This window comes from Schistocerca cancellata, chromosome 1 (genome assembly GCF_023864275.1).
Source record: "Schistocerca cancellata isolate TAMUIC-IGC-003103 chromosome 1, iqSchCanc2.1, whole genome shotgun sequence".
In the NCBI taxonomy this organism is placed as follows: Eukaryota; Metazoa; Arthropoda; class Insecta; order Orthoptera; family Acrididae; genus Schistocerca; species Schistocerca cancellata.
In genome coordinates, this window is record NC_064626.1 from 1,048,143,532 (window position 1) to 1,048,168,356 (window position 24,825).

A 24,825-nucleotide genomic window follows, 5' to 3' on the forward strand; every position below is an offset into this window, starting at 1 on the left:
TTTCACACGTATTCTGAATGAGTCACTGAAGGTTTATTGACGTACGCCTGCACAACGTTAAATAAATTCAGCAAAACAGATTTCGAGTAGGTCCGTACTTTGAGGTGTGTTAAAAATCCGATTCTCACATTAAAGATGCAGTTCTGGTTATAGTAAAAACCATATGTGACATCTTTCGGATAATTAGGCCTGTAACACTTTCTGGAAAGTACAGTTTCAAAGTTTCTGTGTGATATGTTGGATGTTATTTACGATGACGCAAGTACCGATTTAAATTCTAATATTTTCACTTTGACACCTCAAACAGGGATTGGAGCGCTTGCAAGGAGGAACTCGGGGTTCTTGCCGGGCTAACCGGCTTTCACAGGTACAGGAATACTAAGAAGTCTAATAATTCAGCCCAGCTACTAGTGCTTGGCCTTCCAGGTCCCCAGACCTTAGTCCGTGCGATTATTGGCTTTGGGATTACCTGAAGTCGCAAGTGAATCGTGATCGACCGACATCTCTAGGGATGCTGAAAGACAATATCCGACGCCAATGCCTCACCATAACTCCGGACATGCTTTACAGTGCTGTTCACATTATTCCGGTGGACATACTGAGCATTTCCTGTAAAAAACATCATATTTGCTTTGTCTTTCTTTGTTATGCTAATTATTGCTATTCTGATCAGATGAAGAGCCATCTGTCTGACATTTTTTGAACGTTTGTATTTTTTTGGTTCTAATAAAACCCCATGTCATTCCAAGCATGGGTGTAAATTTGTACCTGTCTATCTCCATTATTCCGTGATTTATTCAGTTTTCAAATGTATACTGACTTTTTGATCACCCGGTACATGTTTTTTTATATATGTGATGGTATCTTGATACGCTTAAATGTTCTACTAGTGCGCTTCAAAACTTTGAACAGAACGAAAAAAAATTCAGCATACAACAGCATTACGATAGCTTCCATGCAAAAGATTAGGGACACTTGGAAGGCGAACAGAGAGAAGCAGATGTGAAAATAAGTGACGAACTGAGGAAAAGTAAGGTGAGCATCTTATGAAAAAGGGCATTCTAGGGACAAAATAACTTGTAATGAATTCACTTACATTGTTCCAAAACCCATAGTATTTCTCGTTTCACGAGCTATCGATAGCCCATAAAAATTACATTCTTTCATCGGAAAAGTCGGTAGTTAGTGGAATAATACGGTAGATAATGACCTTTTGCATGATAACCATACAGGGAAATACCGTCCCATTTGTGTGCCAAAATCTCATTTCGATATCTCAAACCTTTTATGAAATTGAGGAATGTTGTGGGTATTTCACTCTGGCTTTATCGCTGACGCGGTGCGAACGCAAATGAGTGCGCTACGTCAGATCAATTTTCTCAAGATTGGTGACAGATAGAAACCTCCAACTAAGTCTAAAGAAAAATTCAATAAAGTGTCTTACTTCCGCATAAATGTCCCAATAACTATGAACATTAACGAAATGATGGGCACATCATAATGAACCTGACGTGTAAAGCTACAGGTAAAGCAAAAATGAAATTTTTTTGCGGATTAGGTCCTGTAAATTCCTTTGAGAAAAATTGCAGGGCGTGTGGGTAGATTCTGTCAGCGCCGACCAGCCGAAGGGCGGCAAATGCCCGTCTTCGCCCCCCCCCCCCCTTTTCTGACAAAGGAATTAACTCTACCAGCTCTTTTTTGGACGAAAACTGGTCGGAGCGCCTCGGCCACCTTATCCTGAGCGAGCTATACACGATGTGCCTAAACCGTACACCTATGCACCAGCGCTCGAAGCGGGCGTATCGATAACACAAGGCGGTTTTCACGTTGACATATTACAGTGTAATAATTACACCATCCACGCAGGATGCACCTGGCGCACATGCGCAGTAGATGGTAATAACGCGCAAAACGCAAATAGACCTGTGTATCTCTTGTAAAGTCGTTCGTTCTACCGCACGAAACACAAGGGAGACCATGTGACATATTGGAACGTCATCCGTTGACATTATTTCCGTGAAGCCCGAAGATCCGCAAGAATTTCGGAACTTCGTGAGGACGAACATGGCCAGTGGCAGCTGCATTGTAAGAGCACGGAGTGGCCGAGCGGTTCTAGGCGTTACAGTCTGGAACCGCGCGACCGCTACGGTCGCAGGTTCGAATGCTGCCTCGGGCATGGATGTGTGTGATGTCCTTAGGTTAGTTAGGTTTAAGTAGTTCTAAGTTCTAGGGGACTGATGACCTCAGAAGTAAAGTCCCATAGTGCTCAGAACCATTTTGTAAGAGCACCCAAACGTCCAACACTTAGCGGATTTATTTGTTATTTTTCTTTGAACTATGTTAATCGTAACATAGACGCTGCAATCTGAAAGACATAGTACTTAATATATACCGCGCCAAGACTCCATGAAATTTGGCAACAGTGTCGCAAGCACACCCTCAGTTGTGCACGTTTTAGGGAGTTTTTGCGCATGCGCAACTGCCATACTGGTCAAATACAACGTGCACGGCTCACGATGTGCACTGCTAGCCGTTGCCACTCAAGTATATGTCAGTGCCACCAGGTGGTAGGTAGCACACTACGACAGACTTTTATTCCCATTCGCTCAGCATGAATACTGCTAGATGATAGCACACTCTTCAGATCCGCAAATTCGCTCGTTACATACTGCTGTAAAATCAAATTGGTCGTCAGTATATGTTAAAGTTGTATTGACAGTAAACATATTCTGTAGGTTTCTGAATGAGTCGCTGACAAGGGGAACTATAAATCGCACCCCCTCCGATTTTGTGGTAAGAGGGCCCAGTGAACAGCAGGTCAAAACCTGAACACAGGTCAAGTATGAAAACAGGAAGAAGGTGTACTGAACAATGAAAAAAAAACTTGTAAATGGTCCAAGGAAAAGAAGTCAATATAGAGCAAGCTTATACGGTATTCGACTACTAAGCAGGCGACTCGTGATCAAATCCCCAGGGTACCAATTTTTTCCGTTGTTCGCTGTATTCAAATTGGTCTATGTCGTGCTGTAACGTCCGTTTGCGAAAGCGAGGTGTAAGGAAGGGACCTATAATAACAGTTCATTCTGCAAAACTGCTCTGTTAGCAGCCGAAAAGAAAAGTGGCTTTCGAATGAGGATCGCAAGCTGTTGGTGAAAACTCAACCGAATCCTCCACCGGTAAACACGCCTGGTGTGTCATACACAGCATTAGTGACAGTACGTGTGTCATATGATAGGAAACTCTTACTGATGCAACTAATTTATACTTCTGGTAAGTGAGACATGCCTCCTTGCTCGCTTTAGGTGTTTGTATGAATGTGAATGTGATCACTCCCAAGGAACTGATGAAAACATAAGCTGCAAAAAATGAACGCAACCGTTTAACAATCACACACTTTATCTGTGTTCTGCCAAAGTTTGAAGTTTTGACTCTTGAATTCCTTTGTTGTAACATAGTTTACATCCGTTTATTCGTTGTTTTCATTTCTGTGTGATGTCTATGTGGTATCTCGTCTGCCGTCACTATTCATCACATTTACTTGCGACGGTAACGTATTCGTACCACATGACTCATATTTTGTTAGCAGTGTGTAGCTTGACAACTGCCAAGACTACAGGAAGAGAACAGACATTTCAGTGACCGGACGGACAGTTCATAATGTTGTGAAAGAAAAATAAAATAAAAACATATGGCACAAAGGATTTTTGAACATGGCTAGCCCGATTCACTGTACAACACCGTGATGCCACGCCTCTGAATTCGCGCTTAATATTGCAATTGTTAACTGGGACTGTTCACTGTTTCTATTTTTTTTATACCGGGTGATCAAAAAGTCAGTATAAATTTGAAAACTTAATAAACCACGGAATAATGTAGATAAAGGGTAAAAATTGACACACATACTTGGAATGACATGGGGTTTTATTAGAACCAAAACAAAACAAAGTTCACAAAATGTCCGACAGATGGCGCTGGACAGCAAAACGCCGTCATTCCTAGCCTGACTGATAAACACCTGCTGGAACTACGATGTTTATGCAGGATGGCGCTCCACCCCTTATTGCTAGACGCGTGAAAGATCTCTTGCACGCGTCGTTTGGTGACGATCGTGTGCTCAGCCGCCACTTTCGTCATGCTTGGCGTCCCAGGTCCCCAGACCTTAGTCCGTGCGATTATTGGCTTTGGGGTTACCTGAAGTCGCAAGTGTATCGTGATCGACCGACATCTCTAGGGATGCTGAAAGACAACATCCGACGCCAATGCCTCACCATAACTCCGGACATGCTTTACAGTGCTGTTCACAACATTATTCCTCAACTACAGTTATTGTTGAGGAATGATGGTGGACATATTGAGCATTTCCTCTAAAGAACATCATCTTTGCTTTGTCTTACTTTGTTATGCTAATTATTGCTATTCTGATCAGATGAAGCGCCATCTGTCGGAAATTTTTTAACCTTTGTATTTTTTTTTTTGTTCTAATAAAAACCCATGTCATTCCAAGTATGTTTGTCAATTTGTACCTGTCTATCTACATTATTCCGTGATTTATTCAGTTTTCAAATTTATACTGACTTTTTGATCACCTGGTATTATTCAGTACACCGTCTTCCTGTTTTCATGCTTGATCTTCGTCCAGTTTCAGACGGGCTATCGAGACTTCTTCCCACTAAATCTGAAGGGGGTGCGTGGGAGTTTCCCTTGTGAGAAACATTGGGGCGTAAAGCACATCACCGTCCATTGTAAGACTGTAGGATTTATTCATGCTTCTGAAATCTGTTGATCTTATGGTGAGTCGGGTTTATCTGTGCTGTGGGCCCATATTGCATACATGAAAATTCACGAAAAGCTGTATCAATGTTTTCTCTGATATTCACTTAATTGTGGGACTGACAGCGGTGTGCCTTAGACCCATATGGATCTCAGCGTCTCATTTGGATTCTTATCAAGTGACCATGTTGGTAGACATTGCTACTTGAGTTTAACCATTTCCACAAACGGCAATTTGTGGCTCAAAATGGTTCTGAGCTCAATGCGACTTAACTTTTGAGGTCATCAGTCACCTAGAACTTAGAACTAATTAAACCCAACTAACCCAAGGACGCCACACGCATCCATGCCCGAGGCAGGATTCGAACCTGCAACCGTAGCGGTCGCTCGGCTCCAGACTGTAGCGCCTAAGCGCCTAGAACCGCACGGCCACTCCGGCCGGCGGCAATTTATGTTTGGAGTTGATTGTTTACTGGGCGGTAATTGGCTTTCATGTGAAGTGTAAACATGAACTATGTTGAATCTATTTCAAATGGTAACAGAAAAGTAAAGCTTTGAGGACGGGCCGTGAGTCGTACTTGGGAGCTAGGTAGACCAGGCGAAGGTCTGGAGTTCGAGTCTCGGTCCGGCACCCAGCAGTAATCTGCCAGGAAGTTGCATATCAGCACCCACTCCGCTGCAGAATGAAAATCTCAATCTGGGAACAGAAAATTAAATTACCAGGAAGAGTTACCGCAGAGGAACTACGGCCTCCGAGAACTGATCCTTTGATTGAGTAATCGTGATTACAAGTGAACATTTAACAAGGAAATGTACAGTTAGCTCAAGTTGTTGTATGGGTGCATCGTAAAATTATCTGATTTTTCAGTCCGGAAGTAAATTCGTGGACTAATACATCTCTTAGGGATCTTGCACATTTGTCCGAAAAAATAGAAAAGCACAAAAACTCCCACTTACACTAAAATGCGGTACGGCCAGTTGTGAAAGCTTACGCATTATTTCATTATTGCCCCGAAGTGTACATAATTATGTACAAAACAACAAAATTCCACAAAACAACACTTTTCTCAGAGAAGTTATGCACGTATTATATGGCTCTAAGCACTATGGGACTTAAAAATCTGAGGTCATCAGTCCCCTAGACTTAGAACGGCTTAAACCTAACCTAAGGACGTCACACACATCCATGCCCGAGGCAGGATTCGAACCTGCTACCGTAGCAGCAGCGCGGTTCCAGACTGAAGCGCGTAGAACCGCTCGTCCACAGCAGCCAGCTGCATCTTATTATAATAATTATTATTAATGTTGTTGTAATAGTTGGCAGTGGCTGTAGATTTATAAATTTTGTGGTAAGCATAACATACAGCATATGCTATTGATTTCATTCTGTCAAATTTTTCTGAATCTAAAAATTTGTGAACGCCTAGAATGTATTCTCACGAGCCACCACTGGTCATGGCCTGCTTCGAGATCCTGCCGTCTATGATAGAAGATGGAATTAGCAAGTGTGACACAGTCATAAGGGAGGTTACCTCGGCTTCTCAAAAGTAAGAATTAAATCACATGTTTATACGTCTCGTTATCATACCAGCCTAGATCACTGATAAAATACCGGTACGTGCCCTGTTGTGTTGCGGGCTGGCTGTAACATTGTTTCCTGGCGACTGGGGAATATCTGAATTTCAGCCACAGAATAGCACAGCCCATTTCAAAAGTTGTTGTGGATGTTGCATTGCAGTGGTTTGCAACTCCGTAAGGACCATTACTTAAAGGTGCACCTGCGTTATTTTTCAGAGTAGTACTCAGAGTTTTGCAGTCCTCGTCTGTTGATGTGTGGGATGTCCTTAGGTTAGTTAGGTTTAAGTAGTTCTAAGTCTAGGGGACTGATGACCTCAGATGTTAAGTCCCATAGTGCTTAGAGACATTTGAGCAATGTGCGAAACTGCACGGACTTTCTCGCCTATCATTGCCAGTTTCTCTTCCCTGGCATGTTGAAATAAAGCAAGAGATGCAATCAAATCAAACATGATGTTTCGTAAGCTAAGGCATTGCGATACAAATCAAAAATCACCGTGTAACCTTATATGCATATTACTCATAAATTAGCTTATTACGATACAGCGGGTCATGTATACACCTTCCCTTGGTGTATGTCTTAATTACACCCTTAAAAGCCTGTTAACTCCATTCCATTTCTAGAATACGAAGCAACCAGTGGAAAGAAAACTGAAAATTGCCACTAGTCACCGAACAATAAGCAAATAATTAGCAGAAAACACTGCCGTTCCCCCTTCTGCGCAAGTGTGCATGCGCTGATTGACGGCAGTTTAGAACTGCTCTTTATTCTGGCGCGCGTATGATGTGTATGCTTTATGTTCGTAGTTTCACCCGTCTAACCGCTAGATGGCTGTCGCGCTAGACCAGTATCGATCGCGGTGGATCGTCGTGCACACAATTTTAATTGTGTAGTGCCACCTCCGTCCTTTTACCTCCATGAAAAAAACCCGCGAAAAAAAAAACGAGCGAGGCCGGCTAATGTGTATTGGCATTTCCGAACGAACACGAAATCTATTCTGCGCATTTGTATGCTCACTTCACAGATATTCCACTCATAAATCAGCTGTATCGCCGTCTTTATCTTCAGTGTTGAAGTTGACAGATCATTCGGAAGAGGCGGTGATTTGCGTTAATTTCGTCTGGACTAAGACTGAAGTTTCCCAAGCACTGAGCGGTATATATGATTTGAATGTGCGTGACCATAATGTCATCAAAACATTGCGAAATAAGTAAATAATTAAGTTTGTATACAGCGTGGAATATACGGTACACAACCTCTGCAGGGAGTAAAATCAACACTGAAATGTCATGTGTAGTAGGAGACTCGTAACTTCTGCGTATATGCTTTTTCACACCTGTCCTCCCCGCCAGTTATTGTGTACAGTGGCGTGTGCTGGCGGCGAAGTCAATCACAGAAATGTGGAGTTAAAAAACTGTAGAATAATAACACAAGACTACTGTTAATGAATCGTTGTTTAGCGCCACAGTACTTACTCTTCTTCTTGTAAAAGCGGTCTGTTAAATGTTAACTTGCTTTAGTACATGATACTACGATAAAGTGAACGTTGCCGCTAAGCTCAAGACAAATTTATTACGTCTCATTTATCCAGTGCTTTTACATTCATTTACTGTTTATCAAATTGCAGTCCCAGTTTTAGTTATTTCCTATTACAATATATCGGAAGTTTATTGTCTCGTGCAAGAATTGGCTTTAATGTACAATAGGCTCGTCAATGTGTAATGATTTTTTTCCCCCTAAAATATCTTTAATATGATATACTGTACTGGATATGTAATTGATACACAGTTCATGATTTCAATTAAAATAACAAACTGTAATCATAAGTATGTGTTTTCTCCTTCTCAAATTTTCAAATCATCTTTCATAACCTCTTCAGTTGAATAATATCAATTCTGCACCAGTTTGTCATCTCCTCTCTCCCCCCCCCCCCCCCCCCCCCCAAGATATTCAGCAACTCAGTTTCACGCTTCCCATTCATACATTTGGGCACAAAGATTGTCCCCCCCTTTTAGTGTAAAGATATTTGCACACAAACTATATAACTTGTAGATACATGTTTGCTTTATGTTGGGTGTTATTTTTCAAGTTTCCTAACATCAGAGGTTGGAAATTTTACTGTTTAGCTAGTCTGCTTGGCAACATATCACCACATTGCTTGTTTGTTAAAGTAATTCACAATGCCATGCACTCTTCGGTGGTTTGCAGAGTATAGAGCTAGATGTTGATGTACCACTTTGTAATGGCGGAACAAAATATAGTTGTTTGTGTATGGGTCTAGATGTCTACATTGTAGGGCTTAGAGGGCAAACCTTTTTTCTGGGGAAGTGCCAAAATGTTAATGTCATTGTACTGTTATGATTTTATCTTGTCATTTTGTGTATTTACATTTTAATATTTTTCCTAATGTTGAAATATTTGTAAGTTTTTCTAGCACAGAACCAATGACTATTGTGGTTTACTACTCACCTATCTTAAAAAATTTGTGTGTTTTCCCATATCATTCCTAAAAAATATTGGGATGCTTCCTGACAACAGATTGTAAGCAGCTCATACACCATTTTCTGCTTGCAGTCAATAATTTTGAATTAACATCTTACATAGTCACATTGTTGTTATTGTTCTTTGTGTTTCATTAAGATTCATGAAATTTGGTGAGGCATTTAATAAATGGGTTCACTGTGTTATTGTGGTCCAAAGCTACAAAATGTAAACTTATGTAGCTCATTTGTTGGGAAAATTTTTAAAGTTTATTCAGCTTAAACAACACACAATTCTTAAAAATAGTTTGATTGTTAGTTACTGCAAGAAGTTTTCTCATGGATCAAGCACCAAAGCAGTCAAACTACTGAATGCAGATCGTTGTTCACAGTGTTGTTTGTGGGAATGTATTCATTTGTGTTATGTTTACAGAATATCCCTGACAGCTTTATGAGGTGCAGCATATACAGATTGGCAAGTAACAGCTCGAAATATATGTACCTTGGTATTCAGAACTCACATTTGTGAGAATTAAAGAAGTTCTACAACATATTCTATGACTTGACATTATGTTATTGTTGAGGATAAGTAGCTTCTCTCAAAGACTCCATATAGCTTCAAGAAATAACTATGGTGAAACGAGCTCATTTTTTACAGTCATGTTATCTTGGGAAAAGTAGACCTAAGACAGTGAAATAAATTTGGTTGTCTTAGATTTCTGAGTGGCATTTGGCACTCTACCACAATGTTGATTGATAGTGAATCATAGTTATATCGATTACGCCCTCAAATACACAACAGGCTTGGAAAAACTTCACCGACAGAACTTCGTGCTGAATGACAGGTTTTCACCAAAAATTGTCGTCAAAAGGGACTACATACTCTTATCAGGGTTGGCAACAGTGTCATATTTTTCACCGACAGTGCTGTTGTGTCTGTGAGAGCAACATTGCTGAATTATTTTAACAAAAAGTGGAAAAACTTAAAATGGTATTCTAGTTGGTATACTGAATATCAGTTTTCCTTAAATGTGAGTAAATGCAAGACAATACTCACGAAAGACAGTGCTAATGTCTGAATAAATGATATGTGGTAACCTTCTGGAACTTGTCCTGTCATTTAAATATTTGGGATTTGTAAAGACTGAAAGGATCAACCCCAAAAACAGAGCATTTCTGAACTTATTATACGTCTTTTTTTACTTTAATTTTGTGCAAGTTCCTTGACTTGTAATAATAACAGTAATAATTATCAGGTTCACAGTGTTAATTGTGTGTTATTTAATGATAATTATAACACAGTTGCTCTTTAATCATGTTCTTTTGTTGTAGACTTGTGAAATGGTCATGGTCCTGAATGCAAAGGGTGTTTCAAAAAGAATGACCTAATTTCAAAGCTCCATATTTATTGATAGAAAGATACTACAAACATGAGATCAATTGTGAAATTCTCACAAAATCTTAAAAGTTTAAACTAAGCTATCACAAATGCTCTGTGTGTCCACCAACAGTAGCATGAACAACATCTAGATGATAACTAAATTCATCATAAACTTCACACAAGGTATCTGCATTTACACAAGTTTTGGCCCTTGTTGTTGTTCTGTTCTTCACTTCTTGTACGTCATCAGGTGAAGGGGAGCTGAACACACTTTTTGTCACATATCCCAAAAAGAAAAAAAATTGCATGTGGCCATGCCTCGCGATCTTGGAGGCCCAGAATGCAGGGCAGTATCTGGGAGACCTGTGCGCCACATCCAGCGTTGAGGCAGTGTGTCATTGAGAAAATGGTGTATTTTGTTGTGCCAGTGTGGTGGAGCTCCATCCTGTTGTAAAATTATGTCAGCATAGTCGTTCTGAAGTTGTGGAAAAAGTCAGTTCTGCATCATTTAAAGGTAGTTTATTCCAGTCACTGCGGTTTCCTCAAAAAAGAAAGGAATTCTTTCCACCACCTCATCAGAAGTGAAAGGTCAACCTTTGCATAAGCATCTGGTCTATGCAAATTGGTGATACCAAAGAAATGTTTTTGGCTGCAGGTGTATCAGTACCAAAACACCGACAAAAAACACACTGGACCGAAATCACTGATTCGGTCTTTGCAAGCTGCAACACAATCAACTCCTTCTGTCGGATAGACACCATCTTACGTCTGACTGACTGCAAACTGAGAAGATGTATTGACTGACATCTAACACCGATTTTCTGAAACTCTAGGCCACGCCCATTCAAACACTTCACATTTTTGTGCCAGCACATCCTGTGTTTCATAATTATTGGTGTCCAAAATTGGGTCATTCTTTTTGAAATGCCCTGTATATTCATAGTTGCTGCTATCCTTTCCAACAGCTATTTGCTGCATGTTTTCTGTGGCATTTCTGAATGGCTGTACTTTGTGTTGCCATTTACCTTTTCAGGTAATCTAACAACACTGTCTCATTTCATCTGTTACGCAGCAAATGTTAACTAGTATAGTTGTTCAGTTATCTACTGTAAGATAAATTAATTATTACTGTCAAAGTACACTGACAATTTTGCTTCAGCTACTCTTTGCATGTATGTTCGATTAAGTGGTTTTATTGCGCATTCATTATAGTGCTGCATAACATAGCCTCATTTTTCTAATATCAAGTTTATTTCTTTTCTTTTACAGTGATAAGAAGATGGCAATGAAGGCAAATTAATAGTTGTATGATTCTATTTTTTTACAAAAAGCAGTGCTGATATTTTAAAAATTTGTTCATATGAACGAAACTGTTTTATCAACACCACACAAAGTGGCATGTGTGAGAGAAATGCTTCTACACATATTGACGATGAAAATTATGATGTTTTTAAAATAAATAAAGTGGACATTTTATGATTATGTGTGACAATGTTTTATCTAGCTCACTGGACAGTGAGATCCTAACTGGAGATGAAGAAAATCTGGCTGACAATTACAACCATCCCATTGAAGGTCTAATTTATACACCATGTAACATACCAGGCCCAGGAGCTAATATTGAAGACTTTGAAACACAATATGCTGTGGGATGCAGCTGCAGAAATGGTATTTGTGTTTCAGAATTGGATTGTGAATGTATAAGATCTTACAACAGAAGCTATGATGGAAATGGGTGCTTGTTGCCAGAGAGGATTGTTGGTTGTATTATGGAGTGCAACTCCTTGTGTCTTTGTGGACATCAGTCCAGATGTGGAAATAGAATTTGTCAACTTGGTCCAGCGGATGGGCTGGAGATATGTATGACAGGTAATGGGAAAGGTATGGGACTCAGGACAACAAAGAAAATTGCTGTAGGTTCATTTATCTGTGAATATGCTGGAGAAATAATAGGAATAGAGGAAGCAAAACGTAGAGCACAGTCACAAAGTGACAGTGACATGAACTATATATTTGTTTTGAATGAACATTTAGCCAATGGTAATTTGTTAAAAACCTGTGTTGATCCTACAGTGATTGGAAACATTGGTCGTTATATCAATCATTCTTGTCAGCCGAATTCAGTTGTCATCCCAGTGAGAACAAACACGCTAATTCCTAAAATTGGTATCTTTGCTGCAGATGTGATACAGCCTGGTGAAGAAATAACATTTGATTATGGAGGTAACAGCAGTGCTGAATGTAATGTAAAGAGCAACAAACTTTGCCTTTGTGGTTCTACCAATTGTAAAAAGTATCTTCCATATGATGCTTTGTTGTATTTAGAGTGAAAATGTAATATACATACACTTACGTGGATTTAAGTTTTAAGTGTAGTTCATTAGATCATTAAGAATGAGGGAATATACTGTTATTGTAATGTGTTAGATTGTTGACAGTTTCAGTGTATCTCTGGAATAATGATGCAAACTGCTGCTACTGTTAAATATGAAGTATCAATTAATGCAAACTTGTAAAATAGAGTATGGCAGCTCTTTTTTATATAAAATAGTCATGAAGCTATATTTTATATACATGTACAATGAATGAATGGCCTTTTATTTTACATATTTTCAAATTTCTGAGAGTAGAGTTAAGAGGATTTTTTTTTAGCAATTTTCCTGCCATTGAACCATAGCAACTTTGTATTTGACAGGATTATTGTGTGTGTGTGTTTGTGTGTGTGTGTGTGTGTGTGTGTGTGTGTGTGTGTGTGTGTGTGTGAGAGAGAGAGAGAGAGATTACAGGGAAACAGGTATTCCCATGTCGTGTAACTGGGATGTTTCACTGTAAGTTTATGTGACAGTCAAGTGCAGCAAGTATCATGTGCAATTTAAGTACACACACATTTTTACCACTGCATACTGATTCCGACAGTGCACAGAGGTAGCGTGGGTGCTGATACACACTATTGGAGGATTCGAAAGTGGGAAAGGGCCATTTTGAGAGATACGTCCTGTTAAGCATTAGTACACATCAGTGTCAGGGTACAAATATGTTGGAAACTATGTTAAGGTTATACACCCTTTTTGCCAACAGAGGTAGGGCATGGAGGTATTTTCATACATAAAATGTTTACTTACAAATAGATAGAACCCTTGGTAATGTCTACCACTATCTGTCACCATCAAATGATTCAAGAAACTATCAGATCCCATGGATCCAATTGCATCCTGCAAAGTAACCTATTCCTTCAGCAAGACCCTGCCCCCCCCCCCCCCCTTGAGTCCCCCAACACTTACAAATAGATAGAACCCTTGGTAATGTCTACCACTATCTGTCACCATCAAATGATTCAAGAAACTATCAGATCCCATGGATCCAATTGCATCCTGCAAAGTAACCCATTCCTTCAGCAAGACCCTCCCCCCACCCCCCCCCCCCTTGAGTCCCCCAACTCTTTTGAGAGTACATGGGTCCTTGCAGCCTTTCTTCTTGTCTGGGCTGGCTTACATTCCCTTTCCTTCTCTCTCTCCCTGTTTTTTTTTTTTTTTAATTCCTTCACCTTTGCCCCCTCCTATCTTTAAGATGGTGATGTTATTTATATAGGCCCAGCTATCCTGACTTTGCTTTGTCTTGCAGTTTTGGTTTGTTTGCTTTTCTTTCTCCTTTTCGGCCTTCCTATTTTGGTCCCCCTCAGGGTTTAGACCCCCATATCTAAATTTGAAATCTGTTGTGTGAGCCAGATGGGGAAGAACTCCTTCCCTAGTGTCTTTGGTGTGGGTTCATCTCCCTTTTCCCCCTTCCCCTCCCTCCCTGCCATAGCCCTTTCACCTAGGCCACCAGCTCAGTAGCCATCCGGTAGTGGGGCTGTTATGTACCCATCTGGCTGCCCCCTCCCCCGATACCATAGGAATCACACTGCTATTACCTGTGCCTTGAATGCCTCGTGCAAGCTTAGGAGTGGTTGCCCATCTTTTCAGGGAGCAGAACTCCTAGCAACGACTGTCTTGCCCGGTTGCTGTGGTTGGATGGCGCCCACTAGGCGAGCCCTGTTCTGAGTGGGTGGAACCAGGGCAAACATTTGGCACATGAAAAGTGTTAAAATTCTCTGGCCACTCTTTCGCAGCTGCATCTCTTCCTTGGAAAAGTTCTGTCTGTGTTCCTGTTTCTGCCTTCCCGGCTTTTCCCCTCCTGGACACCCCTGGGAGTAGGGCCAGGACCGCTGGCTTGGAGCTAAATGCTTTCCGCAGTTCCTGTTCTGTACCAGGAATGAAAGGGAGACTTTTGCCACCACCAAACCCCTTTTCTTTGTGGAAATGTCAAGGACGAGTTTGAGTCCTTAAGCAAGATGAAATCTGGCTCCTTCATTATAAAGGCAACTTCTGCCAGTTAGTGAGCCTCCCTCCGTGCCTCTGACCCTTTGGAATACGTGCCAATGAATCTCACTCCTCACAAGTCTCTCGATATGACTCAGTGTTTCTCCAGTCTGATGAAGAACTTAGAGCTAATCTGGAACAACACGGCATTTGTTTTGTCTGCTATTTCCAGAGACGCCCTAAGGACCATCATGTAGACACCGGTGATTTCATTCTGACATTTGAGGGGAGACACCCTGCCCGAGAAGGTCAAGGTTATTGATGTACATATGGGATGTCAAACCATACATTCCACCTCCCATGCGTGCTTCTGTTGCCTCAAGTTTGGCCACATGCCATCACAATACAATGCCACTCCCATTTTTGGTGACCGAGGCCACCCTCTTTGTGGGGGCAGTCCTTGTACCCGACCATGTAACTGTATAAACTACTCTGGCACTCAATTTGTCCAGCATATACCAAGGAAAAAAAGAATCCAAGAAATAAAGATCCTTGACCCTCTCGGCTATTTTGAGGCCTGGAAGAAGTTTGACAGACTTCACCCTGTGAATATCTCATCTACCTTTGCCTCAGTCCTCCCCCATCCTGCTGCCCTTCCCATTCCTTCCTCACCCCCCCCCCCCCCCCGCCCACTCCCCCTGGTGACTCCTGTCCCTTCCCCTCAAAGAACCTCTCCTCCTCCTCCTCCTCCTCCTCCTCCTCCTCCTCCTCCTCCTCAGCCAGAGAAGACATCCTCTTCTCTGGCTCCTGCTATGGACTGGGCTCCCTCTGGTAACACCCCTGCCCAGCGTTCTCAAGGTAGGAAGCCTGCAACCTTGGGTCTGACGAGGGACTCACGTTCAGTGGCCCCCAAAGCAAAGGCTTCCCTCTTGTGTCCAATCCAACATTGCTGCCGCCTATTCCCTCACTGATAACACCTCCTCCATCTCTCCGATGGAGAAGTAGAAGAAGAAGCAGCAGCAGCAGTGCAAGTCTGAGGACGAGGCTTCCCTAGCATCCCGTAGAGCTTTGCCCCTCCTCCTCATTACGAATCAGACCCAGTTTTTACGGATGTCACCCGATCCTTGTCAGTGACAACCACTTTCCAGTGACATGACCTCCCCTCGGCTTCTTTATGTCTAACCTGGGCTCTTGCCACTTGATAATCCAGTGGAATTTTAATGGATAGTATGACCACCTACTGGAAATACGACTCATTTCCTCTTACTCTGCATTGTGTCTAGCTCCTCAAGAAACGCACTTCCCTGATGACCACTCTCCAATGTTTCATGGCTATCAGGCATTCTGTCGGAAACATGCTGGCTGCGGGATAGCGTCTGGAGGGGTCTGCACTTCTGTTTGCATCAATGTCATTAGTGACTGGATCCCGCTTCATACCAAACTGCAAGCAATAGCAGTAGGAATGCGAACAACCCCAGTAGTCACCATTTGCTGTATCTGTTCTTCTCTCAGTAGGCCATTTCCTTATGTTGACCTTCCTACCATAATACAGCAACTCCCGCCCCCCAAACCTGTTCCTCGGGTATTTCAATGCACACCACCCCCTGTGGGGGAGTGCTGCTTCAACAGGTAGAGTTCTTCTAATTGACCAATTTATTGCAGACTTTGACTTGTATCTCCTCAATGATGGTTCCCCTACCCACTTCAGTGCCACTCACAGCACCTTTTCTGCTGTCGATCTTGTTGTGGCGTAGCAAGACAGCCACGCCACTCGGAGGTAGCCGAAAGGCACGCGTACACACACGCCGGCTGGCGTGAGTTCTGGAACAGGATAAGTAATTGAATGCTAATAAGAAAAGTACGTATCTAAGTTAATACTCAACTTTAATGCATCCTTGTGGTACATCGCTATTGACGATACAAATGAGACTATCTCCAGATACGGTTAATTACAATCACTGTAAGGCTAATGACGCCTTGCTAGGTCGTAGTCATGGACTTAGCTGAAGGCTATTCTAACTGTCTCTCGGCAAATGAGGGTAAGGCTTCGTCAGTGTAGTCGCTAGCAAAGTCGTTGTACAACTGGGGCAAGTGCTAGTCCGTCTTTCTAGACCTGCCATGTGGTGGCGCTAGGTCTGCAAGTACTGACAGTGGCGACACGCGGGTCCGACATGTACTAATGGACCGCGGCCGATTTAAGCTACCACCTAGCAAGTGTGGTGTCTGGCGGTGACACCACATTCCTCCCCCGCAAATCGGCGAACGGTCGTGTTATAAGGCTTCCGCCCGCCGTGGGGAGGGCCCCATGTTGACGTAGGCGATGAGGTGGGGAGCCTAACAACAGGCGAGGCTGTGCCACCCGCACCCGGCCATTCGGTCCGAGGGGAGCTAGGAAACGCCTGGAAACCTACTCCAGGGTGCACGTCAACATGCGGCGTATGCGCCCGTAAAGAGACAGGAGGGGCCGAAGGGTCGACCTCCATTGCGTCGGGGTATCAGACGCGCGATGACGCCATGTGGTCCGGAGCGGGCAAGAGTTCCATGGCGGAGAACAGCTGGTCACGGGAAGCGATCGGCGGCGCGTGACCCAGGGAGGCAGGTGGCGGCTGCAGCGAAGCGTCCTCTGCGGGCTGCGGCGGCGACGGCGGCTGCGCGACGCCATGAGGCAAAATGGAAGGCATCGTCGGTAACACCTGGGGATGAGGCGAGCCAGTAGATGGGTCCCCAGGGTGCTGACCGGACGGCTCCGTCGCTGAAAGCAGACGGGAAGCGGCAGAACCCAGGCGACGACAGAGGCGCAGCTGATTGAGATGCCGATGCACCTCACCAGAGGCCCCCAAAACCAGATACATAGCGCGGCCGAGGCAGCGAAGGATGCGCCCTGCGAGCCAACGCCGTGAACCGCGATAGTTGCGATAGAATACCACGTCACCAGTAGCAAAAGCAGGAGTCTGCCGCTGCACAGGAACCTGATGCGGCGGATGCAGTAAAGACATCAAGGTTCGATGAGGACGACCATGAAGCAACTCAGCCGCCGAGCGACCATCGTGGGGCTGAGAGCGATACGAAGACAAAAAGAGCAACAACGCGTCCTCCCGAGAATGCGACTCTTTGAACTTCAACATCTGTGACTTGAAAGTCCGGACCAATCGTTCAGCGGCACCGTTTGACTGAGGCGAAAACGGCGCGGATGTCAGATGTTGAATACTTGCAGAATGACTGAAATTCTGCGGACATGAATTGCGGGCCATTGTCTGAAACAATAGACTGTGGAAGACCTTCAATGCAAAAGATAGCAGACAACGCTTGGATGGTGGCAGATGACGTCGTGGAAGACATCCGGACAACAAAAGGAAAATTACTGAAGGAATCGACAACAACCAACCATCGAGCATTCCAGAATGGACCAGCAAAATCTATGTGTAAGCGTTGCCAAGGGGAAGTGGCTTTCGGCCATGCAAAGAATTTCCGCGGTGGCGCGGATTGTTGTTCGGCACACGCCATGCAAGAAGAGCACATATTCGTAATCGCAGCATCGATTCCGAACCAAGTACAGTGCTGACGAGCAAGTTGTTTCGTACGCACTATACCCCAATGTCCTTGGTGGAGAAGCTTTAAGACAGAGGACTGTAACGAACGTGGGACCACGACCCTAGATTGATCATTATCAGAACGCAATAACAAAACACCACGTCGTACAAAAAGTCTCTCCTTGTGAGCAAAAAATCTGCGAACCAACGGATCCTCGATCCGCGACTTTGACAAGGGCCATTGCGTAGCAACAAAACGCAAAACTGTAGCAAGGACAAGGTCGGCAGCTGTGGCTGTAGCTACACGACGAAAATCAATCGGAAACGAGTCGACCACGTCATCAATTTCCGCATCAATGAACATGCAAGCAAGTTCAGAAGAATCGAATGCTGTATCCTCGGCAACAGGCAAACGGGACAACGCATCTGCGTTTCCGTGCTGAGCAGTGGACCGATACAAGATATCGTAGCGGTACTGCGAGAGGAAAATAGACCAGCGAATGAATTTCTGCGCTGTACGTGGAGGTACAGGCTTGTTCGGATGAAAAAGCGATGTCAAAGGTTTGTGGTCTGTGATGATGATAAAGTGACGACCATACAAGAAATCGTGAAACTTAGTAACACCAAACACGAGAGCCAAAGCTTCTTTCTCTATCTGGGAATAATTTCTTTGCGCTGACGAGAGCAATTTGGACGCAAAGGCAATAGGGCGATCATGCGAACCATCTTTGTGCGCAAGCACAGCACCGATCCCGAAATCCGATGCATCTACCATCAACAAAAGGGGTTTCTGGGGATCGAATGGCGTAAGGCAAGTATTTGAAAACAACGGCGATTTCAATTGGCGAAAGGCACGTTCGCATTCCGTCGACCAGACGAACGGAACACCCTTACGGCGTAAGCGATGAAGCGGAGCTGAAATGGAAGAGGCATGCGGAATAAAGTTATGGTAGTAATTTATTTTTCCCAACACACTCTGTAGCTGCTTCAAAGTTTGCGGTGAAGGCAAGTCCTGTATGGCACGGAGGTGCTCCGGACTCGGATGTATGCCTTGGGCATTAATTAAATGTCCCAGATATGGCAAGTCACGAGCAAAAAAACACACATTTGTCCTTCCTCAAACGAAGACCATTCTGTCGCAAGACCTGAAATAATGTTCGAAGATTTTGTAAATGTTCTGCTTCTGTCTTTCCGGAGATCACTATATCGTCCAGATAGTTTGCTGCAGTAGGGACTGACGCACAAATAGTTTGTAAATATTGCTGAAACAATGCAGGGGCGGAGGCACACCCGAATGGCAGTCTTTTGAATCGGTACAATCCAAGATGCGTGTTAACCACCAATACGCGCTGGGATTCTTCGTCCACCGGTATTTGCAAGTACGCATCTGCTAGGTCCAACTTTGAAAAATATTTTCCCGGGCACAGTTTGTCGAAAAGATCTTCCGGGCGGGGCAAAGGAAAAGTAGCAGTCACTAGTTGTGGATTCACTGTTGCCTTGAAGTCCACACAAAGTCTCAATTTTCCGGAAGGTTTTTGCAAAATTACTAAGGGTGAGGCCCAGAGAGAAGCCTGCACACGTTCAATTACACCTTGTGATTCTAAATCGTGTAATGTTCTTGCGACCTCATCACGCAATGCGTGGGGAACATTGCGCGCTCTGAAAAATTTCGGTTGCGCGTTGACTTTGAGGTCCAAATGTGCTTCATAGTTCTTAGCGCAACCAAGGCCCGGTGCAAAAATGTCTGCAAAGTCCTCACATAGACGAGAAACACTGGCGGAAGGCACAGTCTGGCTCACTGATAGGACCTGATTTACTATTGACAAGTTAAACAATTGAAATAAATCTAAACCAAACAAGTTCACTGCAGCAGAAGAACGTAAAATGACACAAGTTTTGTTTGTCCCTTGTATGTTGCAAGAAGGCTGCACTGTCCTAACACAGGGATATTCTGTCCTGAATAACTAGTGAGCTGAACTTTGGCGGCACGCAACGGCGGGGCGCCAAGTTGTTTGTACGTGGCGTGATTGAGCAATGAAACTGCAGCTCCGGTATCAAGCTGGAACGGTATCACTTGTCCGGCAAAGTCCAAATCTACAAAAAGTTTATTGTCCTGCTGACGACAAGAGCGACTGTTTTGTGCAACTTGAACAGACACTGGTACAGAATCACTTGCGACGTGACGGGATAGCCGTCGACGACGGTGCACACGTTTTGTGGGACGAACACAGTCACTGTTAGAGAGAGGAACACTGGGTGGAGTGGCATTAACTACATGAATGTCCATGGGCGAAGGTTCCCGAGCCTGAGTGTCCTTGGTTCGATTCCGGCGCGAAGCAAAGGGCCTGGAATGGGTGGTAGTGTCCGATCTAAGCTTTTTCTGGCAAACACTTTGAACATGTCCTTTCTTATTACAGAAAAAGCAAATAGCTTGGCGTGACGGGCAATTCTCACGCGAATGTCTAGTTGCACACCGCGGGCATGATTTCAGCACTGCGTTTGCTCGCTTTCGCGGGACACGTGGTTTTGCGGACGTGCGCGAAGGCTGTTGACAGTTCCTTGCAGCGCGCCCGGCGGGCCGGTTAATGCGACACACAGCTGGCGAAGTTTCAAATGAGTCCTGAGCAAAGTCAAGTGTGTCTTGCCTATCCAATATGTCTGTCACTTGTTGAAGGGAGGGATTGACTAGTTTCAAAATCTGTTCCCTTATGCGAACATCAGAAACGTTCTGTGCTATTGCATCACGCACCATGGTATCTGAATAAGGGAGGCCACAGTCACATTGAAAAGCGCAATCCCTAGTAAGGCCTTGCAAAGTTGCAACCCACTCCCTATTAGTTTGACCGCCCGTACGTTTTGTACGAAAGAACGTATACCTTTTTGCAACTACATTAACTGTTCCTTTGTAATAGGCATCTAAAGCAGACAAAATTTCCTCGTAGGACAGAGTTGCTACGTCGCGTCGGGGAAACAATTTCACTATCACACGGTAGGTGGACACACGAAAGCAAAAACGGCTGCCGCTCATTACCTTGAATTCTGTAGGCGGCGAGATGGAATCCAAATTGGCGTGACCACTCCGTCCATGTTTTGTCATCGGGACGAAATTGACGAAAAGGGGGTGCAACTGCGTGTTGTGGCTGCGGCAGCGATGAAGCGGCGGTGGCCGCATCGGTGTGCAGTGCACGTTGACCCTGGACGAGCTGTCCAAGGGCATCCAATAACGCCTGCGTCTGCTGATTCTGCAAGCGATAAAATTCGGACAGTACATCTGGAGATTGTGGCGAAGCCATGACAAGCAAATTAAAACAGAGCAATACGAAAGCGAAAGTCTGTTTTAAGACTCGTCGCCAATCTGTTGTGGCGTAGCAAGACAGCCACGCCACTCGGAGGTAGCCAAAAGGCACGCGTACACACACGCCGGCTGGCGTAAGTTCTGGAACAGGATAAGTAATTGAATGCTAATAAGAAAAGTACGTATCTAAGTTAATACTCAACTTTAATGCATCCTTGTGGTACATCGCTATTGACGATACAAATGAGACTATCTCCAGATACGGTTAATTACAATCACTGTAAGGCTAATGACGCCTTGCCAGGTCGTAGTCATGGACTTTGCTGAAGGCTATTCTAACTGTCTCTCGGCAAATGAGGGTAAGGCTTCGTCAGTGTAGTCGCTAGCAAAGTCGTCGTACAACTGGGGCGAGTGCTAGTCCGTCTTTCTAGACCTGCCATGTGGTGGCGCTAGGTCTGCAAGTACTGACAGTGGCGACACGCGGGTCCGACATGTACTAATGGACCGCGGCCGATTTAAGCTACCACCTAGCAAGTGTGGTGTCTGGCGGTGACACCACAGATCTCATGATCTCCTCCCCTGCACTTGTAGCTTCCCTACATAGGTTACTCCATGATGATCTTTGATAGTGACCACTTTCAGGTGACTCAGTCATTCCCCTGCCACTGCCAGGCAGACAACCCTCACGTTGGGCATTCTACAGAGCCAGTTGGTCTTTATATATGTCTGCTCTGCACTTTGACACCTCTCTCTCAGATTACATTTATGTGGCCATGCAAGATGTGTGTGCCATTCCTCTTCATGCTGCTGACAATACTATCACAGGTCCCCCTCATTGACTGGTACCGGGGTGGATTAAGGATGTGGCAGTCGCTATCCAGGACCGCCAATGGACGCTTCAATGATTTTAGACACCATTCACAGACCAACCTTTTCAAGCGTCTCTATGCTAAGGCTCACTACCTTATTAAGTAGAGTAAAAAGGAATGCCGGGACCGCAACTTTTTCTCCCTGGGAATGTATGCCTCTTCATTGCAGGTTTGGTGCAAGCTCTGTAGCTTTTTGGACCACCAGTGACAATCAACTTTCCAGGGTTGTATCCTATAGATAACTCTGTGAACTGATCCATCGGTCCTTGCAGAATACCTCGCAACACACTTCGCAACTGCATCAGTGTCTTCTTCCTCTATTGCTACGTTTCTGCAGCAGAAATGCTGAGTTGAACAAATGCCCCTCTGTTTCATCCCTCATCGAGCTCCTATAATGACCCCTTCACTGAATGGGGATTTGTGCTGGGTCTTACCTCTTCACATGACACGACCCCAGACCCGGATTCCAACCAAAACCAGATGATCCAACACTTGAACGTTACCCAGTGGCAACATGTCTTCAGCGTCTTTAACTGCATTTGGCTCACAGATGCCTTCCCATTGCAATGGCGAGACAGAGTAGTTATCCCCGTCCTTAGGTCGGCATAGAACCCAACATCTCTCGACTCCTACTACCCAATTAGCCTGACCAATGTACTTAGTAAATTGCTTGAGAGGGTGGTTAGCTTTAAATTATATTGGGTACTCGAATCTTGGGGCCTTTTGTCCTTGTATCAGTGTGGCTTCTGGGAAGGACAATCCACAACTGACAATTTACTCCGATTGGAAACAAGCAATCCAGGAGGCTTGTACTAATTACCGGCACCTGGTTGTGGTCTTCTTTGACCTACATAAGGCATATGACACAGCTTGGCACCATCATATTTTAGTTACTCTCCATGACTGGGGCTTTTGCAGCCCCCCCTTCCAAGTTTTATCGCACTGGCTCTTCCGGGTTCGAGTTGGCATTTCATTCAGTAGCCCTTGGATCCAGGAGAACAGTATGCCACAGGGTTGTGTGTTAAGTGTCACACTCTTCCTCATTGCCATCAATGGGCTTGTAACCTCTGTTGTGCCTCTGGTTACTCCGACATTGTATGTCCGTGAATTTTGCATCCGATGCATCTTCAAGGCACCGTCTGATGGGCCTCTGTGTGTGTCCTCTCCCATTGCTTCCTGTTTTCTCCCTCCAAAACCCAGGTTATGCATTTTTACCGTCGACCCACAGCATACTCTGATGCAGAACTTTATTAAGACAACCAGCACCTAGATGATGTAGGACAGTCTCATTTCTTTGGCTTTATTTTTGATGAAAAGCTGACGTGGCTACCCCATATTCACCACCTGAAGACTACCCACAAGCAGAAGCTTAATGCTCTCCGCCTCATGGCCCACACATCTTGGAGTGCAGACCTTGCTACTCTTCTCCAACTTTATCATGCTCCGGTTTTGTCCAGACTAGATTATGGTTGTCAGGTTTATGGCCCGGCAGCTCCTTCCACTCTGAAACTACTAGACCCTGATCATCATAAGCGGTGCATCTGCCTATCGGTATCTTTTGCACTAGTCTTGTCGCCAGTCTCTTCATAGAAGTGGGGATTCCTCCTCTATAAATACGACAGAGCTAACTCCTGGTTTCTTACTCAGTTGCCATTCAACAATGCCCTGACCATCCCATGCACCTTGTCCTGTTTGCAAATGACGGATGCCTCCCTCCTGATACCCGCTCTCGGGTGGGATTGTCGGTTGGAATGCAACTCACTTCCCTCCGTTAGGATCTCTTATCTCCACTCACTGGAATGAGCCCTGTGCATTTCCTCCTGCACCCCCCTTGGATAGTGCCTCAATCACGGCTTAGAACACCTATTCCAGGGTTCTAAGGTCTCTGTAGCCCCTATGCTATTCCAGCGTCTTGTAAATTCCATCCGTGAAGTGTTCCAGGGTGCTACAACGTTCTGCACTGATGGTCTAAAATGATAGATAAGGCAGGATACACTTTTACATCTCCTACTGGCATGAACACCATTTATTGCTGTAGTGTGTTCATAGCAGAACTGCTGGCCATGAACAGGTCCCTCCATTTTGTTTCTCAAGCCTCCCTCCACAGTGTTTCAATATATAGCAACTCAATGAGTAGCTTGCAGACTATGGACTGTTGCTGTTGTCATCACCCATTGGTCTCTGCTATCCATGACCTTCAGTGTGCCCATGTCTGTGCCACTCATCCATTGTCTTCCTCTGGGTCCCAAAGCATGTTGGCCTCCCAGGGAATGAACTGGCTGACCGTTTGGCTAGAGAGGTACATGCTTACCCCCAATCCCTTTCATGATTCGAGGTGCAAATGTGCAGGTACACATCAGATTTCTCTTGCCCAAAAGTGGAATGACATCTGGCCCACCACTGCTCTCAGAAATAAACTCCTTTGACCCCTTTGACAGGATCCACCCACTTTTAGCAGACCTCTATCTTGTGCAAGTAACTTTTGAATCACGTGACTAACGACCTCGCCTTTTAGTCCTATAACCTCCCTCAATCAATTATTCAGCAAGTCAGTACACTTCCCCCAACTTGGAAATTTCATCAGTCAATTTTAACTATTTCTGGTGACTTGAAGGTTGCTCTGACA

The 24,825-nt window shown here is 44.2% G+C and overlaps 2 protein-coding genes across 3 annotated transcripts in view; both read left to right on the plus strand.

Annotated features, from left to right (window-relative positions):
- LOC126090361 (traB domain-containing protein) overlaps window positions 1-11,689 on the plus strand; it is a 125,244-nt gene extending 113,555 nt beyond the window's left edge. For both annotated transcript variants that reach the window (XM_049906981.1, XM_049906982.1), the window contains exon 8: window positions 11,477-11,689. In XM_049906981.1, the coding sequence (XP_049762938.1) occupies window positions 11,477-11,479 (3 nt within the window). In that variant the 3' untranslated portion in view covers window positions 11,480-11,689. The remainder of the gene's footprint in view (window positions 1-11,476) is intronic.
- Window positions 11,689-12,537, plus strand: LOC126125466 (histone-lysine N-methyltransferase SETMAR). The gene has a single exon (XM_049915135.1). It carries the CDS (start codon window positions 11,689-11,691, stop codon window positions 12,535-12,537), a length of 849 nt encoding a protein of 282 aa, XP_049771092.1.
- The last annotated feature ends 12,288 nt before the right edge of the window (window positions 12,538-24,825 follow it).